The sequence below is a fragment of the Camelus ferus genome, chromosome 18, assembly GCF_009834535.1.
Source record: "Camelus ferus isolate YT-003-E chromosome 18, BCGSAC_Cfer_1.0, whole genome shotgun sequence".
Classification (NCBI taxonomy): Eukaryota; Metazoa; Chordata; class Mammalia; order Artiodactyla; family Camelidae; genus Camelus; species Camelus ferus.
The window spans coordinates 9,668,356-9,679,839 of NC_045713.1; the positions used below are offsets into that span (position 1 = coordinate 9,668,356).

General features: G+C 44.3%; 1 protein-coding gene across 1 annotated transcript in view; it reads right to left on the minus strand.

The window, feature by feature from the left end:
- Positions 1-6,470, minus strand: part of GNA12 (G protein subunit alpha 12) — an 81,370-nt gene extending 74,900 nt beyond the window's left edge. Inside the window, exon 1 of the mRNA XM_032459940.1 lies at positions 6,047-6,470. Coding sequence (XP_032315831.1) covers positions 6,047-6,358 — 312 coding nt within the window. The 5' untranslated portion in view covers positions 6,359-6,470. The remainder of the gene's footprint in view (positions 1-6,046) is intronic.
- Positions 6,471-11,484: the final 5,014 nt, after the last annotated feature.

Genomic DNA, 11,484 nt, shown 5'->3' on the forward strand with positions numbered 1-11,484 from the left:
AGAGGCTATACAGTGTAGTGTTGATGAGCATAGCTTTGCGGGCTGGCAGACCTGGATTTAAATTTTTGCTCTACCACATATTACATATTAGCTCTATGGCCTGGCAAGTCATGTTTCTTTTATGAGCTTCTGTTATTCTCAATGAAATGGATAACAGTCCCTAATAAGTGGTTTGTTGTGTAGATTAGATAAAATGCATGTAAAATACTTAGCATGGTGTCTGGTATCTAATAACTACACAATAAATGGGAATTCTTAACATTACGTCCTAGACTGAGCTTGGGATAAAGAAAGAAAGGGCTTCCATGACTTTGCAGACAGAACTCTGCCTAAGGAAGAAAGTATCCTATGAGACAGGTCTGACTTGAGAAAAGGGAAAACAACGGAAGCGGGGAAAGGCCAGATGACACAGTCAGAGAGAAGGCTCAACCAACTTACCAAAAAGGAAAGACAGAATGAAGCTTGGCTGTAAGGCTCTTATGTAAGATTTAAAAGGCCTGGGTAGGATGGTAGCGCTTAGCCAGAAGGTAAAGTCCTGTGATGTCTGCTCTAGGCATCTGTGTTGTAATGTAATCAAATTACTTAAAGTATACGTACAAAAGTACCCAAAGCAAACAGAAGAAGGGAAATAACAAGTGTAAGTACTGAAATCAATGAGATTAAGAACTGAAAAAAGAATAGAGAAAATCAATAGAGCCAAAAGAAGGTTCTTTGGGAAAAAATCAATAAAATTGATAATTCTCTAAGAAGACAAAGAAAAAAAGTATACATTAAAAAAAGGAAAATCAGCAAGGATACAGAAGAACTCAACACCACCACCAACCAACTGATCTAATCAACATATGCAGAAACCGCCAGCACAGTACACGTTTTTTTCAGGTGCCCATGGAATATTCACCAATGCAGGCCCACAGAACATATGCCAAGATAGACCACAGTCTGGGCCATGAAACAAATCTCAAAAAATTTAAAAGAACCGAAACCATACAAAGTATGTTCTCTGACCATAACGGAGTCATAGAAATCAACAGCAGAAAGATAACAGGAAAACTCCCTGAACTCTCAGAAGCTGCCGCACACTTCTGAACAACCTGCGGGCCAAGGAAGCCGTCTCAAAGGAAGGAAAATGCACATGAAGCCGAATAAAAATCAAAATATAACATGCCAAAATACATAGATCCAGCTAAAGCTCTGTTGAGGGGGAAATTTATAGCACTTAAAACGCTTATGTTATAAAAGAGGAAAGGTCTCAAATAAATAATCTAAGTCTCTACTTCAAGAAACTAGAAAAAAATAGCAAAATAAAACCAAAGCAAGTAGAAGAAGAAAAAAGAAATAAATGAAACTGAAAACAGGAAAACCATAAAGAAAAATCAATGACATAAAAAGTCGGTTCTTTAGGAAAAACAAAATAATAAAACTGCTAAACCTCTAGAAGACTGACAAAGACAAAAAGAGAAGACACAGATCACCAACATCAGGAAAGAGACATAAAATATGACTACTCCCACCTCTCTTAATTCTGGAAGTTCTAGCCACTGAAGTAACGCAAAAGAAAGAAATAAAGGCATACCTATTGGGAAAGAAGAAATAAAACTCTCCCTATTTGCAGATAACATGATGATTTATATGGGAAATGCCGAAGAATTTTTAAGAAGGCTCTTAGAACCATTCAGTGTATTCATTAAGGTCACAGGACACATGACTGAGACACAAAAAGCAACTAAATTGCTATATACTAACAATGAGCATGTGGAAGTTGAAAATAAAAGCACAGTAACACTTACAACTGCCCTAAAGAAAATGAAATACTTTAAATATAAACTTAACAAAACAGGTACAGGATCTGTATGTTGATAAACGCAAAACGCTGATGAAGGAAATCAAACACAGCCTAAATAAAGGAGGATATACCATGTTCATGAACTGGAAGGCTCAACAGAGTAGAGATGTCAGTTCTCCCCAAACTGATTTATAGCTTAATGCGAATGCTATCAAACTCCCAGCAAGGCTTTTTTTTAATGGACATAGAAAAGCTTATTCTAAAATTTATATGGAAAGGCACAGGCCCTAGAATAGCTAAAACCATCTCGAAAAAGAAAAATGAAACGGGAGAAATCACTCTGATGTTTAGATTCCTATATAACTACATGGTATAGCTAATCAACGCAGTATGATACTGGCAGAAGAGGAGACACAGATCAGGGGAACAGGATGGAAAACCCAGAAACAGACCCACACAAATATGCCCACTTGATTTCCGACAAAGCAAGTCAATGGAAGAGGGATAGTCTTTTCAACAGACAGTCCCAGAACAACTGGACATGCATACCAAAAACAAAACAAACAACAGCAACAAAACCCCAACCAAAAACCAAAAAAACCTCGATCTAAATGTCACACCTCATATAGAAATTAACTCAAAATGGATCAGGACCTTAAAAGTACAATGTACAACTACAAAATTTGAGGGAAAAAATAGGAGAAAAATCCTTGGGATCTAAAGTTAGGTAAAGAGTTCTTAGACTTGACACCAAAAGCAGGACCCACAAAGGAAAAAAACTGATAAACTGGACTTGATGAAAATTAAAAACTTCTGCTCTGTGAAAGACCTTGTTTAAAAGGATAAGAAGACAAGCTACAGACTGGGAGAAAACATTTGCAGACCACATCACCTGACAAAGGAGTGGTGTTCAGAATATACAAAGAACTCTCAAAACTCAACAATAAAGAAACAAGGAACCTAATTACAAAGTGGGTAAAAAGTATGAACAGAGGATATATAGATGGCAAATGAGCACAGGAAAGACGTTCGACACCATTAGCCATTAGGGAAATGCAGATTAAAATGGGAATGACACAGCACTTACACACCTATCAGAATGGCTGAGATCAGAAATAGCGGGAACACCAAATGCTGGCGAGGATGCAGAGAAACTGATCACTCCTCTACACACGGCTGGCGGGAATGTGAACTAGAACCACCACTGCAGAGACGGCTCAGCAGCTTATGAAACTAAACATGCAACCACCACACAGCTGAGCAACTGCACTCTTGGGCAGCTGTCCCAGGTACGTGGAAATTTATGTACTTACAAAAACACATATACGAATGTTCATGGAAGATTTATTCATAACAGGCAGAAACTGGAAACAACCCAAATGCCCTTCAACAGGCGGATGGCTAAGTGGTGCTTGGTGGTAAATCCCTACCACGGATGCTACTCAGCACTCGAGGCGGGAGCTACTGATTGCGGGTACACACAGCTCGGGTGTACTCTAGGGAACTATGCTGAGTGATAAAAGCCAGCTCCAAAGGGTCACATCTTGCAAGATTCCATTTATATAATATTATTGAAATGAGAAAATTATAGAATTGGAGAACAGATCAGTCATTGCCAGGTCAGGGAGAGGGCGAAGGGTGGGAGTGGCTGTAACAGGCAACAGGAGGAATCTCATTGTGATGGGAAAGCGCTGTACCTTCCTTTCTCGATGCCAGTGTCTTTGCTGTGATACTGTACTAGTTTTACAAGATCTTGCTGTTTGGGGGAACTGGTTAAAGGGGACATGGGAGTTCTCTACTAATAATTTCTTACAAGTGCGTGGGACTCCACAATCATCTCAAAATTAAAAGTTTAGTTAAAAAAAAAGACCAGGTTTGGTTCCCAGCTCTGCCACCTACTAATTAGGCTACTGATCCTATGCAGATTTCAAACTCTCTATCTTCAGTTTCCCCAGTGATTAATGGCACAATACCATCTGAAGTGCCAAGAAAATAAAGGCCATATATGAAAAGGCCTGGAACACAGAGAGTGCTTTAAAAATAGCCTGTTAACACAAAATCTATTTGTAGACACAAATATTATTCTGAACAGTTACCATTCAAATGTCTGCTACTAGAGCCACTACAATTTATTTATTGCACTTTTTGCAAAGTGAATCTGCCCAAATAAAAATGGGGGAGGGTGAAAGATGAACTGCGAACTACTTATTGAAATGGTCACAACACATCAAGTGAGTTTGATACAGAATTACTACAAGAAGTACGAAAGGTGACAAGGAAAATAGGATACTGGTCAACAAAATCTGGTTTCTTGATAAGGAAGTTAGAAAAAATTCATGTTTATAGGCATTGGGAAAAGCGAAGACTGAGTTTTCTAAAATGCATCTAATACACTGATTTAGATTTAAGAGTCTATGTTTGTAAGTATTTTCTCTGCTTCCTGGGTAGAAAGAAACCGGGACTCAGTCAGCCAAATCTTTATGCTCTTGTAACCGCCTGGTTCAGAGGTCCAGAAAAGCCACAAAAATAAAATCTCTCTGTGACGAAGAGAGACAATCCCATGCATTTTACCCCAGAAGGTGAGGGGAATTTTAAACACACAGCTGATCCCCTGAATCATACTGGGCACCTCGCCTTTAAAGTTTATGAAGCCCTGGGCCAGAGCTCTGACTCACAGAGAGGCTTTTGAAAGAGGTGAAAAGGAAAGGGGGTGTTTTATCATTCAAATTATTCTCTTCCTGTCATGATCCTAAAAGAGCCATTTCCATTAAAACGGAATGTTTTACTAACAAATACATCAAGTGAGAACACTGGTGGGAGATGCCTGAAGCAGGCCTGGAAGACGGCAGGCCTGGAGGCCAGGGGTGCAGCATCCAGGTCCCAGACAGGAGCCACTTCATGTCCAAGGCCCTGAGCTTCCGCATGGGTGAAGGGAAAGAAACGTGCCAATCAATGGGTGGGTTCTATGGCCTTTTGCTAAATTTAGAGTCCCTCGTGCACTGTAACATGTCGTCTCCAGGGAGTTTCTGCTATGACCAGCTTCCCTCTACCTCTGATTCGAGACAACTTTCCTCATACCTGCAATTTGGTTTCCCCAAAATGGGCTGAGGAAAGGGGAGAGGTAAGAAGGTGTAAGGGGAAAAAAAAGGAGACGACCCTATCTGGGTACAGGAGAGACTCGACTTTCCCCTTGTCATCAGTTTTCTCCAGAATTCCTTTCTTTGAGGCCCTTTAGCTGGTACTAAATTGCACCAGTTTTCTCACTCGATGTATCTGTTAGTAAAACATTTCGTTTTTATGGAAATTGCTCTTTTAGGATCATGACAGGAAGAGAAGCCAAACTAGAAGCCAAACGTTGTCAACACCACACGTCTTTTTCACAAATTGCAAACGTTAAAAACGGGGCAAGGGACAGAAGGAGCACCTGGAAATTAAACACCACCTAAGAGATGTAGTAAAAAAAAAAATTGCAATGCAAGGATTTAATTTGTATCCTAATGCAAAAACTTATGGGACAACGCAGGAAATCCGAACACTGGATGCTTATTTGACCATATTAAGTAATTACTAACGTTTAGGTTTGATAAGGGCACTGTGGTTGTGCTTTTTTAAATGACGCTGTTATCTTTAAGCTATGTAAACAAACATTTTTCTAATGAATCTGTGCAATGTCTGGCATTTGCTTCACAGTCACGGGAGCAGGGGTATAGGTGAAACAAGACTGGCACTGAATCAGCCCCTGCTGAAGCTGTGGGGTGGGGCGTGGGTACTTACTGTTCGTGCTGTTTTCTCTACTCTGTATATGTTTCAAATTTTCCTAACAGTTTAAAAGGAGAGACTTGCGGCCGGTTTCCTCTCCTGTTTACACCGCTCTTCTGAACTCACTGGGAGGGCAGGCCAAGGATGGCACCCTGACCCCAGGAAGCTGGCAGTCCCCCACCGGGAGTCTACGAGGGGCCCTCCCCACTACTAAAACCCCCGCCCCTCAAAGGCCCCAGAAAATGTCCAGCTCTCCCGCCCCCATCGCCCTCAAGTCCCCGAGAAGGGCAGGGGCGAAGGCCATCAGGCCGACGGGGAGACGGGGTACGCATCCTTGGCCGGCTCCCCCAAAGCCGGGGGCACCTGGCCGCTGGGAGCTGCAGCCAGACCAGGGCCGGACAAAGGCGTGGGCCGGGGTGCCGGCCGGGCGCGGAGGCCCGCGGGGCCGCACACCTGTGCGCACCTGGGCGCAGGTGTGCGGGCGGGGACGCGGGGACAGCGCACCTTGAGGATGTTGTCGAAGATGGTGTCGCGGAACTCGAGCAGCGCCTTCTGGTCGAACTCGCGGCCGTGGATGATGCGCATCTGCTTGAGGAAGGTGGACTTGCCGCTCTCGCCCGCGCCCAGCAGCAGGATCTTGACGAGGCGCCGCACGGCGCGCCGCTCGCGGGCCAGCCCCGCGTCGATGTCCCGGCTGCGCCGCCGCGCCTCGCGCTCCGCGTCGCGGGCCCCGCCGCCGCCCGCCCTGCGCTCGCGGGCCCCGCCGGCCTCGGCCGGCAGCAGGCAGCGGCTGAGCGTCCGCACCACGCCGGACATGGCCGCTCAGGCCATGGACCCCGCGGCGGGCGAGGCGGCAGCCGGCCGCTCCCTCAGGCCGCGTCCGCCGCCGCCGCCGCTCCGAGGCCCGCTCTCGCCCGCCGCTCGGCCCGGCGGAGGGGCGGGGCAGCACGGCCTGAGGCACGAGGATTGGGCCGGCTGCCGTCCGTCGGGAGGGTCGCGCCTTCCGATTGGGCCAGGCCACGCCGAGAGGCGGGCATTCCTCCGGACCTGGGGGCGGGGCCGGCGCCTAAAGAGGCGGGATCTTTGGGGTGGGGGCGCTTCTCATTGGGCGCCTGGGCTGAGGTTCTTTCTTTCAGAATGAAAGGGAGGCGGGGTCGCCGGAGAGGCGGAGCGGCCGTCCGCCATGACCAATTATAATTGCTCTGGGATCATGTCAATCACGACGAACGGGATTGGGATTGGGGGTGTCGCGAAACGGGGCGGGACCAGAAGTGCCAGGTGTACAGAAAGAGTCTCTCTGGGTTCCCAGATTGGGCCAAACTTTAAGACCCCGGGACTCGCAAAGTGGACTCGACGTTGCCCGAAAGCTGGGAAATATCGATGAGAGGTCCAGCTGCTTGTCTTATGTTGAGAGAGAAAGCTGTTTCTTCCAGAAACACTGGAGGGGGATGGGCCGTACATTTCAAACACTTGCACCATTTGAGAGTGGCTTGGGCCTCTGGGCGGCTTTTTCTCGCAGCTGGCTGATCATCAAAATCACCAGGAGTCTCGTGTAGCGCAGTGACTGGGCGTGGGGTCTGAAGCTGGGAGTGGGATTCTGAGATGAACTCGCCTATCGACACTTTACTAGTTACATAACCTTCTAGGTAGCTCCCCCTACACGCACCCACTTGTGTTTAGCTTGAATTTCCTCCTCTGTGAAATAGAGGCAATAATATCAACTGCTGCAGATGGTTGTGAAGATACAAGCCGAGGACGTGAACTTGTATAACACTTAGCACAGTGCCTAGGACCCACATCAGTTCTTGCTAAGTATTAGCCCATCTTACTATTGACTCTTATCTGTCCCAGCCGTATGGTGAGTCAGAACCTCCAGGAAGGAGCCAAGGTGTCTCTTATTCTCCAGGTGATTGGTCAGCTTTGGGAACAATGGTCTGTTAAAAGATAAACTAAGGCATATTTTAAAACGTAAGAGTTCACTTGAGCAAAAATCATCAATTCCCCTTGGGGCAGCGGCAACCCAGTTGGGAGCACTCTGGAGGGGAACCAAGGAAAGATAAAGATACAAAGTGCAGAGCAAAGAAGGGAAATGATTTGACTGGCTACAGCTTGAAGGCTAGTTAGCTGTTTGAGACCGGGACTGTCTCTAGCTTATGGTATCCAACTTGGGGATTTGACGAGGTCTCTGGGCATACCTTTCACATCTGTCAAGAGGCCAAGGTGCTTGAAATCAAGGAGCTTATCTGCGTTGTCCTTTGGTTTCGTAACCTTGAGGCATTCACAGGCTTAAATTTTGGCTTGCTCATGTAGGCTGTCAGGACATTAAGGCTACCTGCTTCTTTAATTAAACAGGTCCTAGTGATCATTCTGTCCAAACCCTCCTTCTCACCATGTGGATAAAATAAAGACCAGCTTACAAATAACTGACATGAGGTCCCACACAAGGGCTGACAAGAGACCACCCTGCCTCTAACTAGAGAGAGGTATGCACCGTAGAAAAAAGAATGAATACATGTGATGTCGTTCAGTTTTTATACATAATTTTTGCATAATCTAGAAAACACCAGGCACCGGGGACTTCTGGAGAAGAATCTGAAGATGAAAAAGATAAAGCCTTTGCATCAAGTTGTGTATACATTTTAGTGAGGGAGCCAGACCGCTCGAATTGCCAGGCGAAGTGCAGACTAAAGGAATCTCTAGTCTCTGCTGTAGAATCATGGTATTCAAGGAGCTGACCCAGAAGTCCCTAGGGACATTGAAAGCCCCTGGTGTGTGGTATTTGTCAGTTACTGAGGCGTGAGTTGGTACCACATGTGAGTCAATACATTATATAGTACTTCCTTATCCTTCAAAACTTTGACAAATAAAGTCTTGCTTCTTTATGAAAATGGCCTTCTGCCGAGAACCAAACACTGGTATATGATAGAAGTGAAGAGGAAGTGGAGAGGCCTAAGAAAGCAATGTTTCTTAAACACACACAAAAAGGAATTTTGAACAAATAAAGAGGGGAATGTGGAATTCAGCAGAGGACTGGAGCTACCCCCTCATTCAGTCAAAAGAAACTAAGAAAAGTGGCTGAACAAAACATTTCCAGCAAGTGCTGCAGACATTTATGAATAACTGTATCTTTATAGACAGCTATGCTTGGTTTCTGCAATCATCACATGGTATCCAGTTTGGGGGTGTGACTAGGTCTCTGGACATCTTTTTAGCATTGGCCAAAGGGCTAAGGTGCTTGAAGTCAACAAGCTTAAATGTGTACTCTAATAAGCTCAGTGATTTGTATGGCGTGTTATAGTTTTTAAAGTGCTTCCGCATACAGGATCTCTTTGACCTCTTCCGCACAGCTGGGATAATTGAAGGTACAGATTATTGTAATAGAAGAATCGGATCCGAGGAAGCTAATGTCACTTGTTGGAGGGAAGTATGGTAAGTTAACTGCAGAACCTGAACTGGCAATCTGACCCAGTATGTTCTTCATGCAGGGTATGGGGTGAGTGAAAGCATGAGAAATTTAAAGCCTGCCTGCATCCCCTATTAGCTGTGTGACCTTGAATGAGTCACTTAACCTCTCTGAGGCCTCATTTCTTTATCTGTAAAATCAGGATAAAAATAAGGCTGAGATGCGTTAAATGAGTTAACACTTATAAGCCCCTAGCACATCGTGGGCATTCAGTGAATTTTAACATTATTATTATCATCATCCTGGAGATTTGGGAATCAGGTACTGCAAGTTTAGGATGATAACAGCATGAAGACCCATAAGGACACATACGTTGTATGATATTAAAAATCAAAAGCTGGGAATAGGTTGGGTTATACAAATTAAAGCACTGCGATAGGAATGCAATAACATGCAGTTCCTAAACAGAATAAACAAGACCAAAATTTGTAAGCAGATGGCCACTATGTGTTTAAAAATTGGCATAAGGGGTGGGAGGGGTGGCCTGAATGTTCCTCCCAAATTATGTTCAACTCCACCTCCTAAGCTAAAGGGCAGCCAGAAGGGAGGGTTCAACGGCAGGGCCTGGAACACACACATGGAGTAGAGAGCTCTTCTAGAATCTCTAGAAGAGGGAATGCCACCCACTCTTCCACCCTCCAGCTGGGCGGCAGTGAGGGGATTAAACTCAGAAGCCTAGGGTAAGGCCCAGGACTCTGGGGTTCCCAGAAGGAATAGGGCCCCCTTGGGTCCCCTGTATGTAGTCTCCTGTGAGGTCCTTGTAGGGCTTCTCTGGCCTGGGGCAGTTGTATGGGTGAGGGGGTTGGAAGATGCTCCCGAACACATTGCGACTACTGAGACCTGGGAACTTCCTCTCAGTGCTCATCAGGGTAGCAACAGATGGCCTGCTATCTCATCCTTCATCACCACAGAGGAGATCCTAAAAGCTTTCCCTGAAGGCCAAAGAGCTCTGATTAAGAAAAAGAACATTTAAATAGGCCTAAGGAGACCAGGTGCCAGAGAGAAGAACATAAAACAGAACATTTTCAAAACGGATGAAAATTTACATCATCATCACTACCATCATCACCATCATCATCTGCACCATCATCACCACCATCATCTTCATCATCATCACCACCACCATCATCATCAATACTATCATCACCATCATCATCACCATCATATCATCATCACCATCATCATCACCATCATCATCATTGTCATCATCACCATCACCATCATCACATCATCATCATCATCATTATCACCATCATCACTGTCATTATCACCAACAACACCATCATCATCACTTCCACCATCATCACCACCCCACCTTGTTCATGGCATGAAAAGACACTGTACAACAACAACCAATGATTTTTTTCCATAGAAGACAGAATGGTAACTCTGATAAGGGGTGAAAACAAAATAAGAGAACTGGAAGATAAAATGACAGAAATATCTCAAAACCCAGAGGAAAAGTGTAGAGAGGTGGAAATCATGAGAGGAAGGATTGGAGAGTTACATGTGAATGATAAGAGTTCCAGAAGGCAGAGGGGAAGAGATGGAGAGAAATAATAAAGAGACTTCCTTTTCTAACAATGTGGCAGACCAAATACTCAGACCAAGCCTCCTACAGCAACAATAAAAATGCTGTATAAACTATTAAGACTTTATTTGAAGAGTCACTGAGCTGCGTAAGGAAGGCTCTCAGGCCAAAATCAAAGTGGAAGCAGAAATTCAGAGCTAAACTGATCAGTGGTGGTCTCCAGCTGCCCTGAGGACATCTGCTGAACCCTTGTTAACCTGACTTTCTATATTCCTGGCTGCAGGTGAAGGACAGGAGACAAAACATAAAGATCATTGGAAGTAGCGAGTCTGTTGGGAGACAACTGCATAACCCCAAGACCACAAAGGACTATACGTTCAGTGAAAGGGTAAACTGGTAAAATCGACAGTAGGGATATTAATCATTTATCAACAAACTAAATTTCAAGGAGAGTAAGTTTACATGAAAAAAAAAATCACTACACACAAGAAAATAAGGCATCAGGAGTGAAAGTCAGCCCAAACTACATTTGGCAGAATTGCATTCACAGGGGTTTGAGATATTGGAATTAGCAAGCACAGATCATTGGATAAATACATTTAATATATACAAAGAAGTAAAAGTGGATATTGAAAGCATAAATAAGCTATTAGAGAACATAAGAAAATGTCTGAGCAGATGTGAAAAAGAACCAAATAATACATCTAAAAATAAAAATGTAATCACTGAAATAGGTGCGTAATAGATAAGTTATAGATTAAGACACAGTTGAAAAGAATAAACTGGAATATAGATCTGAAAAAATGACCTTCAATCCAACACAGACAAAGATATGGAGGATAAGAGAGAGACAGGAAAGACAGAGGAAGAATATCAAATATATGTCTCATCAGAGTCCCAGAGGGGATAGAGAGAATGAGGAAGGGGCAATATTAGAAGTGATAATGA